Here is a 23,255-nt window from a genome sequence, read left to right on the forward strand (position 1 = left end):
TGCACTCTCGTGTCTCTGGGACCATGCTTGTGTGTGTGAAAATGTGTTAAACCAGAGTAAAAGCGCTTAGTTAAACTTGTGCTTTTGTAACATTCAGTATGGCGAGACATACAGGTTGCATGCCTCGGGGGAAGACTTTATTTCAATTTATTTGCATTTGTATAATCCGAACAAGGAGATTTAGAATCAAAGTCAGAGTCGCAAAAAACTGTCGCCCTGGCTCCCAGCAAAAAACTCTTGAAAAAACCGCCGTCTTTTCTCCCAAAACGCACAACAACAACAAAAAACCCCTAGAATAACTCGATAGAACTCTCACGGCTCCCAACCCTTAGGCAAATAAGCAGGAAACCTCCTGGAAAACCCTCCGTCTTTCTCCAAAACACGCGCAACAACAACAACAAAAACCCCTAGAATAACTTAGGGAACCCTCTATTTCCCAAAACCTTATATTCAAAAACAGGGGAAAACTCCTGAAAAAATCCTTAGTCTTTTTTCTTCAAACGATCCCTCTTCCTCAAATTCTCAAGTTCTCCCTTCGCTCTTACTCGAACCCGCAGCCGCAGCCAGCGCAGAAAGAAAAAGCGTTTGTCCTACTCCCCGGCTTAGCTCCCGAATGCTGCTTAGCTCGTTCGAAAATTTGCGCCGGAGACCAACTCGTCTCTGAGGCGTGCCTAACTTCGCCCCACTGCCAATCACATAACAAATGGGCGGCTCCCCTCGCACCCCGGTTAGCCAATCGGATGCAGGTCCGATTTACATTCACAGCGATAGGTTTATTCTCTCGCTCACATTCAGGAGAAATAATTTAACATTTAGGCCTAAATTGAACAGTTTTTTTTTCCCTCAGAAAAAAGAAGACTTTTCTCTTTTTTCGCAAACAACATGGACGCCAGACCTGCCAACCTCACTGTGGTCTCTCAGACCCCAGTAACTAGCTACAGAGCCCCCGCGACTCCAGCGCAACTCACACGAATGCATCTTTGTAGGGTTCAGCCAGCACCCGCTAACCCAATGTAGGACAGCATCCGTCTCAGCTCCGGCGGATTTTGGGGCTATTCCTTCAGCCTCAGAGAGAGCGAAATCTATTTCTATCAACTAAAAGCAGGTGAAAGTTTTGGCCCGCTAACACCGCAGATTGCCTTTACTTCGTCTGACTGGGGTGTTTTGAGCCTCATCGCGACGCCCGAAGTGCAGAAGAGCCTGCGGGAAATGAGCTCGCAACAACCGGGAACCAGGGATCATCAACAACTGCCGTGGCTTTCCCTATGTACATATCAATCGGTAAGTGTTAATCTTCCTGTCTAACTACATTTTTGCATTTTCCTTTTGACCATTCTCTCAATCCTTTCACTTAAAAAAATATATCACAAGGGTTTGTAACACGTAAACAACATGGACGACATCCATTCATTCGCTTCCGCTTATCCTTTTCAGGCTCTCCCTAGAAGACACAGGCTGCGCCCCCGCCTCCACCCAGTCGCCGCACGTTCGCTCAGGTCACCAGCCATCCAGCCGGTGTGCCGACGTTTAAAATCCCTCGCCGCCCAGCCCCGCAGGTCGCGGCCCAGGGTCCCCTAGGATCACAGAACCCTAAGACCCACTGGCCCAGGAAACATGTCCCGCCTGCTGCTGCTCAGGGTGCCCCATCACCAGCCAAGCAGTCGGACCACAAGAAGAACAACATGCCTAACATCCCCCATGGGGAAGATCGGAGCCGGACAAGCCCGGGCTCCAAGTTCACTCTAGGACACAGTTCCGGAGCCCGTTCGGAGAAGTGTGTTCTGCCTCCACCTTTCAGCGCCTGGGACTCGAGTTGGATCCCACAGAGTGAATGAATATAAATAATGAATGAATGAATGAATATGAATGAATGAATATTCTTTATTGTCATTGTCACAAGTACAATGAAATTGAAAGATGTCTCCGGTCAGTGCAACATCACGAAAGATAAATACTTAAAAAACTATAATAGATAGGATATAAAGGATAAAAATACATATAAAATACAGTATTCTCATACGGTAAATACACCCACGCAATCCAGGCCTAAGGCCCCATACAGACACTCAACATATAACCTAGTTGATATACCACTCAAACTATCAATCACTCAATCAGTTTGTTAGCGCATCCAACAAAACATGTCTAAAAGCATTCCAACATCAAGGGCACAAATGACAACCAGGGCAATGAGAGTCATCTACTTTTTGTAGCATTAAGACATGATATTGCAATTGGATAGAAACTGTGTTTGAGTCTGTTAGTCCTTGTGTGTGTTGTTCTATACCGTTTGCCTGAAGGCAGCAGTTCGAACATGGAGTGTCCAGGGTGTGAGGTGTCCTTTATGATGTTATGGGCTCTTTTGAGGCAGCGAGAACTGTGTAGATCTTTCAGTTTGAGGAGAGGGCAGCCGATTGTCCTTTGGGCAGCGTTGATTACTCCCTGGAGTGCTTTCCTCTGAGCCACTGTGCAGCTAGCGTACCATATGCCTATGCAGTACGTTAGTATGCTTTCGATGGAGGCTCTGTAAAAAGACACCAGCAGTCTCTGTGTGATGTTGTTCTTCCTAAGCACTCTCAGAAAGTACAGTCTCTGTTGTGTCCTTTTCAGTAGCTCAGAGGTATTCACACTCCAGGATAGGTTTCCCTCTATGCTGACTCCCAGGAAGCGGAACTCTGCCACCCTCTCCACATGGTCGTCGCTGATGATTAGTGGTTGGATTTCTGTCTTGTGTCTTCTGTAGTCAATTATGAGTTCTTTGGTCTTTTTCGTGTTTAGGAGAAGGTTATTATCCTTGCACCATGAAGACAGCCGCTCCACCTCATCTCTGTAGGCAGACTCATCACCCCCAGATATGAGCCACACCACAGTAGTGTCATCTGCGAACTTTACAATGGTGTTGCTCTGGTGGGCGAGATGTGTAACATCCCACTCTCACTCTCTGTCTGCGGTCAGTGAGGAAGCTATTGATCCACTTACAGGTGCTGTGAGGAAGCCCTAGTTCTTTTAGCTTGGCGTCCAGTTTGTATGGAAGAATGGTGTTAAATGCCGAGCTATAATCCACAAAGAGCATACAGAGAGTGCATTTCAGCAAAGAGACGACGAGACACTGTTCAGCTGAATCAAGCATGTCAGTCTCACAAAACATACTGTTTATTTACCCAAGATTAAGTCAAGACATATTGCTGATCATTAGTGGAAACTGAATAGAGAAGTGGAGCAAGGCAGCTGCCTTGGGGTAAACCGCAGTTCGTAACTGAGAAATAACCATTACAATAAACCTTCTGCTATCTTCTGTCCAAATAACTTTTCACCCAGCACAAAGCAGCTGGTGAAAATCCATAACATTTTAGTTTATCAATCAAAAGATCATCATTTATCAAATCAAATGCAGCACTAAAGTACAAGAATACCACTTTCCCATCATCTAGATGTTTATACCATATATTATCTGTCATATGAATTAGAGCTGAGCTGGTAAAATGACCAGCTTGGTTCAGTGAAGAAAAATGTCTGATTGTAACCTAAGGGTTTTTTACATTAAGAAAAAGAAACCAAACATCAAACACATTTAAGCCTAAACAGTAACACATGAAAGTAGAGCAGGGCGATATGACCAAAAATATTTATCACGATATACATTTGAAAATTTGTGAAAACAATATAATTGACGATATAATTGACAACTTTATTAGTGCAAAAACACCATCAATGTATTTTCACTTAAACAAGCAGCTGTTTTTTATGTGCATTAGTTCAAGTTCAACTTTATTGTCACTTCAACCATATACAGTTTAAAAATACACAGTGAGGCGAAACAACGTTCCTCCAGGAACCAAGGTGCTACAAGACAAGTTAGTGCAAAAAAAAAAAAAATATATAATATATCTAGTAATAATATTGTGCAAAAGAGCATTTACAGGTTGGTGTGTGCGATGGTTTGGTGGTGTAGGTCAGTGTGTTTGCGCTTGTGTTGGTTAGTCAGTCCAGTCTCAATGTTTTGAGGTATTTGAGTTAAGCTGAGTGATAATGTTAGTGTATGTGTGTGTGTGCGTGTTTATCAGTCAGTCCCTTTTTGCTGAGGAGACGGATGGCTTGTGGAAAAAAGCTGTTGCACAGTCTGGATGTGAGTGCCCGAATGCTTCGGTACCTTTTTCCAGATGGCAGGAGTGTAAAGAGTGTGTGAGAGGGGTGTGTCCGATCAGCCACAATGCTGGTGGCTTTGCGAATGCAGCGTGTGGTGTAGATGTCCTCAATAGAGGGTAGAGAGACCCCGATGATCTTCTCTGCTGTTCCCACTATCCGCTGTAGGGTCTTGCGGTCTGATATGGCACAGCTCCCAAACCAGACAGTGATGCAGCCGCTCAGGATGCTCTCAATAGTTCCTCTATAGAAGGTGGTCAGGATCGGTGGTGGAAGCCGGGCCTTTCTCAGTCTTCTCAGAAAGAAGAGACGCTGTTGGGCTTTCTTGTGCAGGGAGCTGGTGTTGAGGGACCAGCCGAGGTCCTTCTCCAGGTGTACGCCCAGGAATTTGGTGCTGTCAACGATCTCCACAGAGGAGCCGTTGATGCTCAGCGGTGAGTGGTCGCCTCGTGTCCTCCTAAAGTCAACAACCATCTCTTTTGTCTTGTCAACATTCAGAGACAGGTTGTTGTCCTTACACCAGTCCGTTAGTCTCTGCACTTCCTCTCTGTACGCTGACTCGTCGTTCTTGCTAATGAGACCCACCAAGGTCGTGTCATCAGCGAATTTAATGATGTGATTTGAACTGTGTGTTGCTACACAGTCATGAGTCAGCAGTGTGAACAGCAGAGGACTGAGCACACAGCCTTGTGGGGCCCCAGTGCTCAGTGTGGTGGTGCTGGAGGTGCAGTTCCCGATCCGTACTGACTGAGGCCTTCCGGTCAGAAAGTCCAGGATCCAGTTGCAGAGGGAGGTGTTCAGGCCTAACAGGCTCAGCTTTCCGATCAGTTGTTGGGGGATGATCGTGTTAAATGCTGAGCTGAAATCTATGTACAGCATTCGGACGTGTGAGTCCTTCTTGTCCAAGTGTGTCAGGGCAAGATGGAGTGCAGTGGAGATGGCGTCGTCCGTTGAGCGGTTATGGCGGTATGCAAATTGCATTGGGTCCAGCATTAAAGTTATATAAAAAATTAACAGTGCAAATGCAAATTGCTTGCTGACAGTTTAACCAAAAGGCATTTCCAGAGGAAATTGGCTGACATTTGCTCCAAGGCATTTGTATTTGCACTGTTAAATTTTTATATAACTTTAATGCACATAAAAAACAGCTGTTGGTTTAAGTGAAAATACATTAATGGGGTTTTTTTTTTGCACTAATAAAGTTGTTGAGTTGTAAAGTATTTTGTCTCGGGTCAATCATATCGTCAGTTACATTGTTATCGCAAATTTTCAAATGTATATCGTGATAAATATTTTTGGTCATATCGCCCTGCTCTGTCTGTCACCTTCTGTGTTGAGCTCATTGTTTTCTCTGTAGCGGCTGAGCTGAGTCCAAGTAGCTGAAAATGTTCCTCTGCTGCTCCGTCAGACTCTTCTCCTCCTGCTGATCAGCTGGGACACAAAACAGATCTTTGTTAGGCTCCACACTGCACTGAAGAGTCAAAGTGTCTCATATGTTCATCTGACAACAAAAAACAAAAAGATTTTGCTTCCCCAAGTGGGCAAACAGACACAAAAGGTTTGAGCACCGATACCAAATTTAGCAGTATGGCAGACCAGTAGCAGGAGAGACTGAGGCCTGTTATTAGAATCAAATGCCCAGTGGGCCGACACACCGATTTGCAGCGATAAGACAAAGACAGCTGAGTTTTATCCTGGAATACATTTTTTTTTACATTTCCTTGAAATGTTTTTCATTGTAGCACTTTTACCTCCAACTAGGGGTGCAACGATACACAAAATTCACAGTTCAGTTCGATACTTTGGTGTCACAGTTCAATATTTTTTCGATACAAAAAAAAAATGTTCATGCCTTTTTAATTTGTCATTTATTAAAATTATAAATATATATTTTAACTCAAAAGTACAGTTTTTAAATTTAATGTTGATGAAACAACAAAAATAAATAAATCTGATAGAAAACTCAATCATCTTTGGAAAAGAGTTTATTACAGAGAAATGGCTCTTTCCAAAAAAAAAGCTATTCTATACGCTTCTTCTGGGCTATATTCTCAGCAGCATATTAAACATATCAGGTCCCCATAAGGAGAATCATGTGCTAACGGCTGCCTAAATGACTCGGGTGAAGTTTGTAGCATGCGTGCTTGTTGTTTTTGTCTGCTTCCACTTGTCTTTGCACTAGGATGATGTCGGCGTAAATGTGCAGTCATATTCGTTGTGTTCCCACTAGTGCTGTCAGCGTTAAACTCGTTAAAATGACGTTAACGCCATAACGCTGCAAATCTCCCTTAACGAGTTACCATGGATCGTGTGCGTGGGGCTGTACGGCATCAACACGTTAACAAGCTAACTGCGCTAACGCACTAGTTCCCACCAATTGAGCATTGCGTGGCACATCGGACATACTGTTTTACTTTTGTCCATGACGCGCTTACCTTCAGGGTCATGCTTCACATGAACATCAAGATAGTTTCAAACGCCAGATCTGAATGAAGGTGGGGGAGGTTCAATTTCGGGTAGCGTTGAGGCAGTTGCCATACTGCAACGAGCTTGGCTTCTGTCTTGCTAGCTTGCGCTGCGCTCAGTGGATCTGCACTCGACAGTGCAGCCTAGGCGGGGTAGTCGAACGCAGATCCACTGAGCGCTCAACACAGACAGCATCGTCGGAAGAAAAGTTGATAAAACAAATAAAAGATTTTGTATTGTTCGATACATATGCCTACAGAACCGAAAGCACTGTATCGAACGTATTTGCTTGTTTATTTTTTTTAAAAACACACACTCCCTTCACCTCTTCTACATTCTTATGTTTCTCCCAGAGCAGATCTGAGGGGCAGCCCCTCAGTCATACACATATACTTTTAATCTCACCCTTAAGGGGTGGTCCCCAGGAGTTTCACAGCATGGTTTAGAACAGTGGTTCTCAAACTGTGGTACACATACCACTAGTAGTACTTAGTCTCTCTCTGGTGGTAAACGGAAAATCTCAATTTTTTTTAAAGACTAAACAATATGTAATTGTGGAGGTATGCAAAGACGACAAGCGTTCCCGGGGCTCTTCTGGGAGAGAGAGTGTACCAGAAAACGTCTCCCCGAGCATGAGTCCTCTATAAAGAGCAGCTTATTGCCAGTGGTGGGGGCCCCTTCTGCAAGTGAGTAGTAACCCTTTGCAGCCAGCAACAGTGAATTGGCGAAGCCAGCTGTCGGAGGAAGACTTGAGTGAAGAGGAATCTGCCGTCAAACGTCCCTAGCAAGGACAGTGTGCTCTACATGAGCTCAAGAGCAATACCGTCACCCAGGCCCGAGAGAGGAGTTTCTCGGTCCGAGGGAGTAGCGCTGTAGACGTGGACAAAATTGTTGGTACCCTTCAGTCAATGAAAGAAGAACTCACAATGGTCACAGAAAAAAACTTTAATCTGACAAAAGTAATAATAAATAAAATTCTATGAATCTTAACCAATGAAAATCAGACATTGCTTTTCAACCATGCTTCAACTGAATTATTTAAATAATAAATGGATGAAACAGGGCTGGACTAAAATGATGGTACCCCTAGAAAAGAATGAAAAGAATGTGACCAAAGCGACATGTTAATTCAAGGTGTGTCCACTAATCAGCATCACAGGTGTCTACAATCTTGTAATAAGTCAGTGGGCCTATATATAGGACTCCAGGTGTTGTTTGGTGACATGGTGAGTACCACACTCAACATGGACCAGAGGAAGCAAAGGAAGGAGTTGTCTCAGGAGATCAGAAAGAAAATCATAGACAAGCATGTTAAAGTTAAAGGCTATAAGACCATCTACCAGCAGCTAGATGTTCCTGTGACTACAGTTGCACATGTTATTCAGAAATTTACGATCCATGAAACTGTAGCCAACCTCCCTGGATGTGGCCGCAGGAGGAAAAGTGATGACAGATCAAAGAGACGGACGGATAATCCGAAAGGTAACAAAAGAGCCCAGAAAGACTTCTAAAGAGATCCAAGCTGAAGTTCATACTCAAGGAACATCAGTGTCAGATCGCACGAGCCGTCATTGTTTCAACCAATCCCCGGGTCTCGGAAAACACGTCAAACAGAAAACTGATTAAACAAAAGTGTGAGATGAATTTATGCATCCGGTTATATTTTAGATAGCAAGGAGCAGACGGCAAAGTTTCACTCCACTGAGAGAGGTTGTGATGCAATTCTGAAGGCTAGACCGTCCAACCTCACAATCAGTCACGTCCAGCCTACCAGATTTTCGAAGGACCTGGCCCACACCCACACACCTTTTGAATGTTGGCAAATATGTGTATTTGGTGTCTGTGAAGGTTCTCAGTCATCGTAGTCTAAGGAGCTTGGAAAGAAAAGTGTCTGGACTTCTTTAAGAAGCTTGAAATACATTTAAATCTGGGACTCTCCACCATTTGACCCTTAGAACGGAAGAAGCTTCTCGGATGATAAGAGGTGAAACGTCTTCATGTGTATGTGGTGTTAAATAGGCCTATACTACTGCGCTTTGATGTCGCTCGTAAGGGTGAAACTCATTGTGAAACGTTTGAGAACCACTGCTACAGAACAATGGTAATTTCCCTTATATGGTAACACCTGCAACCCACGTGACACCCAGAATAGAGATTGACAGACCACGTGACTTTCGCGCATTGCATGCCGGGTACTAGTGGCAAAACAATCAAACCAATGAATCAAATGCAAGCATTTGCAGCACCGCAAAACGTTCATTCTCCGGTTCCTTCTTGCTTTTTCTTTGCCCCCCAAAAAAGGTATGTAAAAAACAAAGGAGAACAATGCCGGTCCGTACAAAGACAGACTTGATGAAAAGTCAAAGAAAAGATACGAGGAAAAAATCAAACGAGTGAAAGGGTTAGACCCTGACGAGCACACAGAGTGGACAAAATACGTTAGCATGCTGCCCAACTTTCACCACGCTCATATTTATAATTATACGGTTCTTGGAGTGAGTGCATACACTCATGACGTTTTTAGTAACTTCAGGTCACTGCAACAAGCCCAGGTACAGTTTACCGACGGATGGGTGCAGGACCTTGAAATGCACCGAAAGACCATCGTACGTATCATAAGTTTACCAGTCTCACAAATCGTCTTCATAAATACACATTCGTTAACAGTTTATTAATAGGACCTTTGAGCTCAACAGTAATTAATTAGTAGTGGAAATAATTTCTGGTACGCATCACAGAAATGTAGCAGTGACAATAATATTGTATGCTGTAATTGTACTGGCCAATTAGTGATACAAAAAAAAAAACTGTTTTATCCTGTGAATAAAAGTATATGTTTTTGTCAATGTACCATAATAACAGAAGCGAAACGCAATGTTGTGTCAGGACAATTCACCATTTATGCACAATAAACAAAGGACCATAGCGCAACAATTTCTGTTCAGCGCCAGACTTGCTTGTAACTTATATCACCAATTATGTTATGAAAAATTACGTGTTAACTACTACAAAACACTTACCTTTGTGGAAATGCTTGGAGCAGACTAACCTGTGAGCTGGAGTGTTCTGGGACGTTATATTTAGTCTTCGAATGGCTGCAATCCAGGCCATCCGTTGGCTCTTTGTTACTTCAGAAACATGGCTTGAACAATTTCTCTTCAACGACGTAATCCGATAACAACCGATCTCTTTACACGTCGGCTTCCCGTAGCTCTCATGTGACCGGCTATTGCTGTTAATAATACAACAGCTTCTTGCCATTTTTGTTTCTTTTTAATCGCTGTGTAACTGATTTCAATCCGGTCGTTAAGTGATGATGTGACGAATCCTACTTCCGGACCTAAAGTAGTCTGCGTTTAATATGGCTTTTGTGTTGTTAACATGTTTAATGTTTTGTATTTTCTTCTATTTAATCTCAAAAAGCTCCTAAAACAGTCAGTGATCACTGTTGACCTCCCTCGGCTTTTATTACCGCTAATCATTTATTTAAGCTCAGTTTTTAAAACCTTAGGATGTAACTATAGCACAGCCCACGCAGCAGTATATGAATGACTAACCTCGTATTGTGGATGGATTATCTCAGTTGTTCTCCTGGCTGAAGTTTGGTCCTTTTACAGCATCCTGCCATGCGATTACATTTGTTCCTGACCACCGAGAACACTCACGTTAACTTTTATCGAGTGGAAAAAAAGTTAGCTTGTTTATATTATGCTAACATGGCTGTGTCGCTAGCGGTCACGTAGCACATCATTATATACCAGCTAGCCAAACTTCAGTAACCCTACAAACGTCACTTTAGTTTTCTGTCTTCATTTATGTTGGAAGTGATAACAGAGCTGTACGTTTCAAATTGTTTCCAAAACCCCGCAGTCAGGACATGCTATATTGGATTTATGTCTGTGAAGGTTCTCAGTCATCCAGGTCATCGTAGTCAAAGGAGCTTGCAAAGAAAAGCGTCTGGACTTCTTTAAGTTACTTGAAGACGTTTCACCTCTCATCCGAGAAGCTTCTTCAGTTCTAAGGTCAAATGGTGGAGAGTCCCAGATATAAACCTAGTGGGAGTAACCCCCCACAGAGGGACCAAGATAAGATGTCCTGATAAGAAGGACAGACGCAACAACATTGTCATCCCCTATGTAGCCGGTGTATCAGAAAAACTCAGGAGAGTTTTCTCCAAGCATGACATCCCGGTGCATTTCAGACCCAGCAACACGCTCAGACAAAAACTGGTTCACCCGAAAGACAAAACCCCTTCCCAGACGCCTTAACGCCCACTCACATCCTGGGCCATCTGATCTCAGGAATTCGCATGATAAGGTGGGGCCAGGTTTCACAATGAACTCACCCGAAACTCTGGCTGATTGGGACCCACACCCAGTTTCACACCTTGTCTCAGGCGATTAGAGGATCATCAGGGGGTCCTTTTGTCCCTCTGTGGGCCTCTGTATTGCATTTATGGATGGAGTGGTGTATGCTGGGTAATGGCACAGCTAGCGCCTGGGTGACTTTATTCACCCGCTTCGGCTGTTATCAGTCCATACAATGGCATTATTAGCACAAATCAATCCCATAGATATGGGCCATCTCCTTCTAGATTGTTCAGAAGGTTGTTATCATCCATCCACATGGAGGATCACTAACAGGAGCGTGGGAAGACTCCAGAATCCACTCTGGCTGGAATCCGGTGGATTTAGCAGTGTTTACAGGTAAGACCATTTAAACGGACAGCATTTATAGAATGACTATTAAAAGTCAGTGAGTGTCAATAATCATGAGTGAACTCCCCAATGAAGCCTTGTGTGCTAAAACATGTCAGAGTTTAAAGGTTAAACATGAGTTTCCAAAACGTTTTGCTGGAGAACAATGAACTATTTGACTGAGTTTCAATTATTTACAGACGAGCAAAACCAGGACAGAGAAAAAAGGACAAAACTGACTCAGTAAAACGACAGAAAATAAGATCCCATGTAAATCTGTATTATGTAGAAGTTCAGCCCAGCAACCAGTTCAGTTCAACACAAGTTTAAATGATTCTATCTGAACTCTGTGGAGCCTGATCTCAAGCTTTTTGAGTCTGACACTGAAACCAGAGGATCTTTCTGTCTCTTCAGATTCACTGTGATCCAGTGATGGGAGTGATTTCAGCCCTGAGTGATCACGCTGATGTTTGCACAGAGCAGACAATGAGGTGAATGTTTTGGCACATTGGTAACAGTGAAACAGTTTATTAGTAACGTGGGATCGTTTGTGTTTGGAGTATGAACTGAGATTCCTGAAGCTCTTGTCACACTGGTCACAGCTGTAGTTTCCTTCCATGTGTGTACGTTCATGCTTGTTACAAGTACTTGAATCTGAGAAGCTTTTGTCACAGTGTCTGCACTTGTATGGTTTCTCTCCTGTGTGGACTCGTTTGTGTGTTTTAAGCTCCCTTGCAGTGGTGAAGGATGACCCACACTGATCACAGAGGTGCTTTTTAACCCCACTGTGAATCAGTTCATGTCGTTTTAAGTCACCTGATGTGGTGAAGCTTCTCCCACATTCTTTGCAGTATTTCACTTTGTCTCCAGTGTGTCTACGTTAGAGATGGCACGATACCACTTTTTTATGTCCGATACCGATACCGATATCATAAATTTGGATATCTGCCGATACCGATATGAATCCGATATAGTGTTTTTTAATCAACAAAACTGTTTTTTAAATATCTTGCTGCATTTTGTATAAGTTCATACTCAAGTTTAAAACAACAACTACACTAAAGCTATTCTGTTATACCTGTATGCAAAAAAAATGTTTCATAGTTCAGCAATACTGATCAATCTAATAAACTTAAACCTACACCATCCTCCCTATTCTGGTATTTTAAAGAGTACTTAGCATAAATATTAAGCAACCTAACTAATAGGGTTCCAACTCCCAGCAACAACAAAAATAAATAAATAAAAAATAAGGAACCACCCCTCACGCTCCACCTCATGATGCTTAATCGACGTAATCAACCTTAATTTGATGCAGTGTGAAAAAAATGCACAGAAATCAATTATTTTTCAAGAAATATTAAATAGATTCAACATCTTTCTTCAACAAAATTGCAGACTGCACAGATGGTACCTTCCCAAAGGAAAAAGTACTATAGCTTACTAGGGTATATATATATTAGACTTAATAGTTACTATATACAGTAATGGACTTCTATTCATTTTGCATCAAATTAAAACTTTGGGTGTCAGATAATTATTTATTAAAAGCGAGACATTTTAAATGAGAATAAGAAAGAAAAGTATGTCTTTGTGCCCCCTTTTCCCTGTTAATGCCCTATCGGCCCCCCTGGCTAAACTTTGCTAGATCCGCCCCTGCACAGTTACCAGCGTCAGCTACGTAGAAAAAGATCCTCGAGTAGAAAGTAATATTAAATACATTCTAACAACAGCTGATCAAGCTTAAACGTGCTTCTGTTGTTCAGCCGCTGGTTTCCTCTTTCTGGTGCAAAGTGGGCCAAAAGCAAACTAGAGACACGGACTCACGACAGAAAAGCTGATCAGCTGATCGTTAAGCAGTTTCACGATTGAAGTAGCAGCAAGAAGAGGCAGTCGCTCCATATATCGTTTGTTAAGCTTAACGCAGGAATGCTTTACAAACATTCAGAGATGGACTTACACACTTGCTTTACTTCTCTCGGGATAACTTTGTCGGAGATGAAATGCCGGGTTGCTAGCGAAGCTCCAAATGCTATCCAGACCACCGACAGGTCCCGCATGCCACAGCCGCTCTATCACGTGATGCATACTGCTCCAACGTGGCGTATTGCAAGTTTTGTGAGGTGCTTTCGTGATATTTAATGGATCGGATTACATTTTTTATTTTTCTCCGATATCCGATCCAGTAATTTAGGTCAGTATCGGACCGATACCGATACGTAATATCGGATCGGTCCATCTCTAGTCTACGTTGATGTATTTTTAGGTCAGCTTGGCAACTGAAAGTTTTTCCACAAAGGTCACAACGAAAGTCTTTCCCACCACCACAGTGATGACAGGGTTGAGAACTGGATCCATCTGTGTCGCTCTGCTTCTAAACAAAGACACAAAGACAGTGTAAGTCAGTCCTTCAACACTTTTATCCTGAACGTCGCCTGAAATAAAGAGCATCTCTGCAGACGTCCAATTACATTTGACTGTTTCAGTTAACACACTCAGTTTACTGGGCTGCAATAACTACAATACTACCACCATAATACTACAGTAATACTAAAATCATAACTGACATGAAAATCTGAATAATCACTCAGAGCTACTTTTCCATGCAGTAGAATTGCTAACATGCTAACACAGTTTAATGAGCAGAGTTGTTCCAAACAGTCAGGCTAAAATGACAAGATAACAATATAAATACATACCTCACAGTAACTGCACTTGTTGAGTCTCTTTCTGGTGTGGATCTGTTGGTGTTGTCTCAGGTAATGTGGAGATTTAAAAGTCTTCTCACACAGGTCACATTTATAAGGTCGTCCCTCAGTGTGGGTAAACATGTGTCGTTGTAACTTTTCGTCTGTTGTAAACTCTTTGCCACACTGTTCACAGCAGTACACATCATGTCTGGTGTGAATGCGTAGGTGTATATTTCTGTGCCCTATCTGACTGAAGGTTTTTCCACAGATGTCACAGCTGTATGCCTTAATTCCAGAGTGGGTAACTAGATGCCTCTGTAAGCTGCTACTTTGAGTAAAAGCTCTGCCACACTGATCACAGCTGTACGCTTTAACTTCACTGTGGATGAGATGGTGTTTTTTTAGGGAATCCTTCCAGGAAAAAGACTTTCCACACAAGTCACAGCTGAACGGTCTCTCTCCAGTGTGGATGACCTGATGCTGTTTTAGATTAGCCTTCTCAGTAAACTCCTTCCCACACTCGTCACAGCTGTACGCCTTAATTCCAGAGTGGCTAACTAGATGCCTCTGTAAGCTGCTACTGTGAGTAAAAGCTCTGCCACACTGATCACAGCTGTACGCTTTAACTCCACTGTGGATGAGATGGTGTTGTTTTAGAGCAACCTTCCAGGAAAAAGACTTTCCACACAAGTCACAGCTGAACGGTCTCTCTCCAGTGTGGATGACCTGATGACGTTTTAGTTCATTCTTCCTAGCAAAACCCATCCCACACTCGTCACAGGTGTGTGTTTTCTCTCTCTTTCTTCTGTGAGGTTTGTCGGCCTCCTGAGAGCGCTGACTTCTCGCTCCATGTTGGTCCTGCAGTGACAGAGATACAAACAGAGGCAGTGAGTGAAATGCAGTCGTGGAACAAACTCAACCTTCAAACTCCCTCCATTAACACTAGTTTTAAACCTGAAGGTGGAGTGTGGCACCAAACACCTTAAAGGTCTCTTATCCCCACCTGCTGGTAGTTCTAACACATTACATCCAACCTGCTGTTAAAAATAATTCATAACTGTTTAAGCAGTGTTTAAAATCATGCCCATCTCTCCTGATTGTACACACACACACACACACACACACACACACACTTTTATATTATTTTATAATTTATATTATTTTGTTGTTTCCTATTACATATTTCTATAATTTGTATAGATTTATACATAACTATTCAGTGATATTAAATCCTATGTTTGTTTATTTGTTTATTCATAAGGAACCCCATTAGCTTCCACAACAGATGTTGCTCGTCTTCTGTCATATACAATCACATGGAGGAAAAAACATGGCAGCGACGGAGAATGAGAAGGGTGAAAGCGGATCGTTGAATGAAACAGATGAACCAGAATTGGTTTGTAAAAATGCTTCAACTTCAGTGATGTGGAACTGGTTTAGCTTTCGTACGTCAGATACACAACAAACATTATTTGTGGTAGAGCATGCTAGCAGGCCGTCGTTATTACTGTGTTTTTTTAGAGTTGTAAAGTATTTTGTCTAGTGTCAATTATATCATCTGCTACATCATTAACGCAAATTTTCAAATGTATATCGTGATAAATATTTTTGGTCATATCGCCCTGCTCTGTCTGTCACCTTCTGTGTTGAGCTCATTGTTTTCTCTGTAGTGGCTGAGCTGAGTCCAAGTAGCTGAAAATGTTCCTCTGCTGCTCCGTCAGACTCTTCTCCTCCTGCTGATCAGCTGGGACACAAAGCAGATCTTTGTTAGGCTCCACACTGCACTGAAGAGTCAAAGTGTCTCATATGTTCACCTGACAAGTAAAAGAACACATTTTTGCTTCCCGAGGTGGGAAACTTATTGGAAACAAACACAAAAGGTTTGAGCACTGATACCTGGCATTGCTGGCATTGAAAGATGCAATGCCAGCAATGTGGATGGTTAAGACTAAAACAATCATTAAGCAAAGACTAACCCCCACCTAGAGCTGGGCGATATAAGATTTTTTCATATCACCATATGTTTTTTTTTTTCATTTCAGGCAATAACGATATCTATCACGATATAAGCCAAATAACTATATTTGTAAGATTTAAATGTGCCGTTGCTCACAAGTAAAATGTGAAATAATCAGCAGCTTGTTTTGATTTAAATATTTATTTCCCATAATAAGTTCAACAGGGTAGATGTACTTAAGGAACATGAGACTTTTTCAGATAAATAAAGGCAAATATTGGAAACTACACAAAAGGCAGCCGCTAAAGAGTTTAAGTTTCAAAATAGAACAAACGAAACAGACGACTAAATTGTCAATTCCACTTAGAAACAAAATTTTAATTCTAAAAATAAATCTTAGTTCGTTTTACAGAAGAACAGACAAAATTGACTTACTTTTGTCGATATCAAATAAACTGAGAACTAAAAGGAAATTCTCTATCTCTCCTTGTTTTATAGCTGAGCTTTTCAAACAGTTTTAACAGTTACTTTAGTCTGACAAAAGCCGAATGACGAATTAGTGCTTTCAGTCAGAGATTGAGCATGCACTGGTTTATTGTATTTCCAGACTTGCTTTCGGCACAATTTACAGTGCGCGCTACTCTGTTTTTTGTCAGACTTGAAATAGCCGAAATACCTTCACACTACGGAACTTCTATGGCTCTTCCATTCGACAAACTCTCCAGCATTGGAAACATAATTGTTTTTTTCTTCGGTAACCTTCGTTCACGCTCTCGGTTGATTTTTCTCTAGTCGGTGTTACGGATTCAAATATTGGGATGGAGACAAGAGGAAAAACCACAATAACAACACTGGTCCGGCCGGGTTGAGTCAAACGATGATTTTAATGAACACACGCGTGGGAGATGGACACCGTGCGCAGACAGCATCAGATCTCAAAATGGTGGAGCATTGATCAAACTCTTATAGCCTCTGGTGCCCCCACCTTATCATAAAAGCCTAAACATTCACATTCTTTCTCTCACACGGCGCCTAAGCTACGACCTTGGCTCCCCGTTTATCTGCTCCTGCTGAGATGGGGCAGAAAACTCCAGTATGCTCTGTTCTCTTCTAATCAGACAAATAAGGCGATGACTTTCTGCGAACAGTATTTCTTATAACTCAGCAATATAATGCATCATATAACAATATCATTCATTCACAACAAATCAGCAGTCTAATGTAATGCAACTCAGTTTAACAAATGCAATAGTTATCACCTTCTTCTAATTCAGGAGAATAATGCAAACTAAAACTACATTATCATTCACAATCTTTAATTAGGGGTCTAACATGGCATAAAATAATATTATAATCTCACATCGGCAAACTCATTTCCTTCATTACCTGGGCAGCCCGGCTGGCTGCTTCCCAAACAAATACACATGTGCGCCTTGGCGCTTGTGCTGCACGTAACAAGTCACGTGATGCTGCGGCTGTGATTGGTTCGGCTCTGCGCTACTTAATTTGGATTGGCTTTTTTTTTTTTTTTTTTTTGAGAGGACAAGAGCGGCGAGGTCTATCGCGATAGTTTAATTTTTCTATCGAGAAAAAGTTATTTCGCAATACATATCATTATCGTTCTATCACCAAGCTCTACCCACACCACGATTTTTTGATATGGGTAACCGCCCGTGTCGCCCGTATCAAAAACCGCTACTGCGTGTCACAAGTTAATCTGGCTGTAGGCTATGGTACTTGGCCAGAGGTTGCGCTGGTTGACTCGACTCCATTTGAGTGCACACAAAGTAAATTGCACGCTTTAGTTGTGCAGCGAAAATGAAAATCGCCCGTATCAAAAACCGCTACTGCCTATACTACTGTGCTGTGATGTCGCTCGTAAGGGTGAAACTCATTGTGAAACGTTTGAGAACCACTGCTACAGAACAATGGAGATTTCCGTTATATGGTAACGCCCTTAACTCACGTGACGCCCAGAATTGTACAATACTGATGCTTGAGAGCGCGCGTGTGATGCAAGTATGTGTATGGCAAGCCGTTAGAGCCATAAATCGCCACTTTCCTAACCCGTTTGGTTAAGAAATGGCGTAAAAAACGCCGTTTAATTATTCAAAACGCCGAAAAAAGCGGCGTTCTGTTCCGACAAACGCCGCTTTTTCCGCCACTCGGATGGCGCCCTGAACGCACCATCCGAGTGACGTAAAAAGCGGCGTTCAAAGACAGACGGAAACGCCGTTTTTATGCATCTTTGAACGGCGTTTTTTTACGGCGTTCTCTGCCAGCTGTAACGGCGTTTAAAACTGCGTTTTATTGAAATTATGCAGGGCACTCCCCATGGTTCCCTCATCCAATTACTTTCAACTCATTTCACCCAATCAAAGAAGAGGAAGTGCAGACCACACTAATGCATCACCGATTCACCTTGCTGCTAAGTGATTGCCTATTCAGTACCAGTGCTTGTCACAGTATTCACTTGTATTATAATCCCACTATGCATTTTGATGTGTTTAAGGCATGATCGAGCAAACAAAGGACAGAATACTTTTTCTGAAACCTTAACTGTGTTACCTGTTATGGCAGCTAACAGGTAATGAGCAGAGCTAGCTCTGCTCATTTCTGAGCTTCTTTCTTATTTTCCTCTTTACTTCTCTTAACCTTTAACTTGTGTTTTAGCAATCAGATCCTGCCATCTTGCATTACCGCTTCGTGCTAGTTATGTTGACTTTTCTCTTCTTTTGTCTCCACTTTTTTCACCCGTGTTTGGACACTCGGCGCATGGCTCCTTTGTTTACATTAGGGATCAGCTGTTAGCGCTGCGCCCTGCAGCTGCGCTACCGGCAGACAGACCCTACATCCCCAGTGAGGGAAGAAACGGGGGTGATGTCTCCCGAGGACACCTCACACACCATCTCTCCTTCCTGTAATCACTTTAAATGTGAGATCGCTCCCTGTCCTCCCGTACTGGTGATGGTGAAGCCAAGGAGAGAAGGCCCAAGTAATAAACACCCGTTTCAAAGAACCGACCTGTGTCTGTGTTGTTGTGAATTCTGTCATGGAAATCAGTGCATTTCCTGAAAGAAATCTCTCCTTCCGGGTCATCCGTGGATCGAGTTTCCTTCGAGACGTGGGCAGCGATAAGCAGAGTTTTGTATAAGATTAATTATTCAAAGTAAGCTCAGGTATGCCGTTCAGCGGGTTAGTTACAGCGCCGGGAGTAGCCTGGGAGAACAAAATGATACAGAGACTGCTTTCCCAAAATCAACTCAAAGTTTATTCTTCTGTGCAGGGTTTTTATAGGCAGAAGGGTTCGTGTGTCAACAAGTTTCAAGTTACAAGTTACAACCATATAAGGAAGTTCCCCCTAGCTCTGAAAGGGGCCTTCTATAATCTCAACATACTTTTGACAGGTCCATTAAACACTAGACAGTTAGAATCCTTTAGTGATATAAGTTTGCACATGGTAGAATACTGCATGTAGTTATTTGCATTAGGAAATGTTTAACCATATATACCTAGAGGCACATAATCAATGGTGTGTGATCTTTAGCAGGCTGCAAACTTGATGTGCACTCGAGGAATGCACTGTCCCACTATACCACAGCAGGATCAACGCAGCTATGCCTGTTCCAGTTTAAGTGCCTTCTTTACATATAGATGAACTGTTGGATTTTCCAGACCAGCAGGCCAAAGGAAGTTGCCCGTGGGGTCGCAGCAAGAGGAGATGAAGTTCAAACAAAGGGCATTGCAGAAACAGGGTCCTTTGTATAATATCATCAAAAAGGGTATTCAGTACATGCTCCCAAAATACTAAAATATCTAACATTTCCTGTATCCTTTGGGGCAACAGACCTGAGTCACACTTTTAGAGAAGTACCTGGTGAGGTGGATTGAGAGGAATATCCATGATGCATGGCAGTTTGTTCACTCACTTCCTCTCCACCACAGCTTCCGAAGTGCAGCCAATCACAGAGCTTGCTCTCCTGATCCAAGAAGAACACATCAAAGTGCGCTGCACAAGCTTGCTCACAAAAAATAGCCTGCCCATACACTGCTTGTGTACAGCTTCTGTTTTGATCTTCCAGTTCAGCAAATGTATATATGTGGGTGTCCAGGTATTTGTGCTCCTCCACCACATCATATCAGTGGGTTCAGTATCTTATACTTTTGTCAAGATAATGCACACTGCAGCCGACAGTTATCAGAAAGAAGCCATTACCAAGTTACATGGATTCTTTTTTTTTTTTATAACTTCATGTCATATAAACTAGTTATGTTATGTGCAACACTGTCATGTGCCACTCTGGTTTTATGTTTCAAATTCGTGTAAGACATCCACAGCACTCTGATGACATTGACAAGGACATCTCCAGTTTACATGGGAAACTATTATTTCAGGTTCTTGAGATTACGTTTGCAGTCTGCGGACCACAGAGAGTCACAGGCTACCTCCACGGATGCTAACGGCTAATAGCGCAATGTCTGTGTTGCAGAGTTGTTCTTTCACAGCGATGTGCCCAGAGATACCACAACCGTCTTTAACAAACACTGCCAGCCCCCCTCCTTTCCTCTCACCGCTGTCTCTCGTCTTGTCCGCCCGCAGCAGCTGGAAGCCGGGCAGCCTACTCACAGAGGGAGTACCGGGATACTGCCACTGTGACCGGGTTAGCGTCATTAGCTCCTCAATCATATCAGGGAGCGATCTCACATTTAAAGTGATTACAGGAAGGAGAGATGGTGTGTGAGGTGTCCTCGGGAGACATCACCCCCGTTTCTTCCCTCACTGGGGATGTAGGGTCTGTCTGCCGGTAGCGCAGCTGCAGGGCGCAGCGCTAACAGCTGATCCCTAATGTAAACAAAGGAGCCATGCGCCGAGTGTCCAAACACAGGTGAAAAAAGTGGAGACAAAAGAAGAGAAAAGTCAACATAACTAGCACGAAGCGGTAATGCAAGATGGCAGGATCTGATTGCTAAAACATAAGTTAAAGGTTAAGAGAAGTAAAGAGGAAAATAAGAAAGAAGCTCAGAAATGAGCAGAGCTAACTCTGCTCATTACCTGTTAGCTGCCATAACAGGTAACACAGTTAAGGTTTCAGAAAAAGTATTCTGTCGTTTGTTTGCTCGATCATGCCTTAAACACATCAAAATGCATAGTGGGATTATAATACAAGTGAATACTGTGACAAGCACTGGTACTGAATAGGCAATCACTTAGCAGCAAGGTGAATCGGTGATGCATTAGTGTGGTCTGCACTTCCTCTTCTTTGATTGGGTGAAATGAGTTGAAAGTAATTGGATGAGGGAACCATGGGGAGTGCCCTGCATAATTTCAATAAAACGCCGTTTTAAACGCCGTTACAGCTGGCAGAGAACGCCGTAAAAAACGCCGTTCAAAGATGCATAAAAACGGCGTTTTGTGCCGAGTAGCGTAAAAAACGGCGTTTCCGTCTGTCTTTGAACGCCGCTTTTTACGTCACTCGGATGGTGCGTTCAGGGCGCCATCCGAGTGGCGGAAAAAGCGGCGTTTGTCGGAACAGAACGCCGCTTTTTTCGGCGTTTTGAATAATTAAACGGCGTTTTTTACGCCATTTCTTAACCAAACGGGTTAGGAAAGTGGCGATTTATGGCTCTAACGGCTTGCCATACTCTCACAGAGAGCAACAGAAAACTTAAAAAAACTCGAGATTGACTGAACTCAGTTCAAAGTTACCTTGACACTTACCTTTAGATGTGAGAGGTAGCGATGGTCCGCTTGAAGCTAACGCTCCGGTGCGTGTGTCAGAAAGATAAACACGCTGCTTCAGAAGCACCGTGTCGAGGTTCGATTCGTTTGGCCAGAGTCACGTGATTAGTGACGTCTGAAGCTTCATTTAGAGTGTACTTTTTTTATTACTGAACTTTATTGAAACACACAATAAGTATACAACATACACGAAAGAACAGAACATGAACATACAAAATCAGGGGTAAAAAAAACTAATTATATGAGTACGTGAAAAAATCAACATATAAATATTGTTCTGAGAGCCTTTTTGTTGGTTGAGTCTGATATTAATTGTATGTACAATTCCATATCCTTATAAAAACGCAGAAATATGGTTTTTTATTAATAAGCTTACATTTATGGATAAACTATTTATCTAAAAGTATTAACAAATTTATCATTCTTCCTGGTGAACTTAAAGAAACAGAATAAAACATTTCCCCATCATTAAGAAAACTCCCTTAAAATATGGACAATAACAAAACTGCTAAATTCTTCCAGAATCTCTGTGTAGAGGAACAGTACCAAAAAAGATGTGTCACAGTTTCTGGATGATCCCCACAGAAAGTTCAATTAGTATTTATGTGTCTTTTAAATGTTACCATATAGTGACTGGCAGGGTAACATTTATGAAGAATTTTATATGAGATTTCCTTCACCTTGTTTACAATTAGATATTTATGGGATCATCCAGACTGTCTTCCAGGTGATATCTGGAACATGTCGGTTCCAGTAAGATATTATATATATGGGAGAGACACGATATATTCTTGGAATAAACTACGTATTCTCTTATTGCTGTTACCAAGTTCCTGTGAAAAGCAGATTTTTCCCACTGCTGACTCAGCTGGATCAGGGAGAGTGACTGAGGCAGATATTGACCTGTCAGTGTTTTTATATAACATTAAAGTACCTGAGGGTATGGCACCAAGCACCATTGAGAATTCCCAAACACTGACTTGAAAATTATATAGTGTAAGGAATTCATTGTAAGTAAGTAGTACTCCCTCTTTATTAACCAGCTGAGCCATCAATAGGATCCCATTTTGGACTCAAGTTTCCAGGAAATGTGATTTATTTTTAAATAAAATATGTCCGTTGTTTTTCCATATAAAATTAAAGAGCATGCAGTCAATGTCTTTACTAATCTTCTTATCCAGATGTAAGGAGAGAGCAGCATATGCCAGTCGGGATATCCCTTCAGCTTTAGTAATTAAAACTCTACCTTTCAGAGATAAATCCCTTTGCAGCCACTGGTTGAACTTTTTTCGGATTCTTTTTTGTATAATCGGAGTGAAGTTTGACGAGCATCTTGACTTTTGGTCTTTGGATATTAACAAATTTTTATCATTAGAGAAAAAATTACCAATAATCATCCCACAGATGTAATATTATCTACAGCTACTTTTAGTACCATCGATGTTAAGTTAGACTCTTTTTCTCCAATTGATCTTTCTGAGTTAACTTCAATAATTACTTCCTCCAAACCATCAGCTCTTTCTTTTGCTCTCGGAGGAGGTGGACGCACTTTTTCTCCTCTC

The 23,255-nt window shown here is 42.2% G+C and overlaps 2 protein-coding genes across 4 annotated transcripts in view; one reads left to right on the top strand and one right to left on the bottom strand.

Annotated features, from left to right (window-relative positions):
* The window catches only part of LOC146567009 (uncharacterized), a 435,082-nt gene that overhangs the window by 400,965 nt on the left and 10,862 nt on the right, over positions 1 to 23,255 (top strand). The window lies entirely within an intron of this gene.
* LOC146567039 (uncharacterized) lies at positions 1,926 to 21,764 on the bottom strand. 3 transcript variants are annotated; one of them, XR_014893855.1, is made up of 6 exons: positions 21,673 to 21,764; positions 15,635 to 15,740; positions 14,006 to 14,854; positions 13,267 to 13,680; positions 5,469 to 5,574; positions 1,926 to 3,053 (listed from the first exon to the last, which is right to left on the bottom strand). XR_014893855.1 is itself a non-coding variant. In XM_085286619.1 (4 exons), exons 2-4 carry the CDS (start codon positions 15,650 to 15,652, stop codon positions 13,339 to 13,341), a joined length of 1,209 nt encoding a protein of 402 aa, XP_085142745.1. In that variant the 5' UTR covers positions 15,653 to 15,740; positions 21,673 to 21,764; the 3' UTR covers positions 7,540 to 13,338. The 3 variants fall into 3 exon arrangements, 2 of the variants coding, with proteins under 2 accessions (XP_085142745.1, XP_085142746.1); XM_085286619.1 differs by lacking the exons at positions 1,926 to 3,053; positions 5,469 to 5,574 and having other exon boundaries at positions 7,540 to 13,680; XM_085286620.1 differs by lacking the exons at positions 1,926 to 3,053; positions 5,469 to 5,574; positions 21,673 to 21,764 and adding an exon at positions 17,340 to 18,121 and having other exon boundaries at positions 7,540 to 13,680.

This window comes from Mchenga conophoros, linkage group LG9 (assembly GCF_057382185.1).
Source record: "Mchenga conophoros isolate Kocher_MC1m ecotype Shallow Benthic linkage group LG9, M_conophoros_male_GT1.1, whole genome shotgun sequence".
Classification (NCBI taxonomy): domain Eukaryota; kingdom Metazoa; phylum Chordata; class Actinopteri; order Cichliformes; family Cichlidae; genus Mchenga; species Mchenga conophoros.

Coding starts and splice junctions, on each gene's coding strand:
- LOC146567039 (XM_085286619.1), bottom strand. Junction 13,681..14,005: donor ACAAGTGCAGTTACTGTGAG/GTATGTATTTAT, acceptor GTCTTTGTTTAG/AAGCAGAGCGACACAGATGG.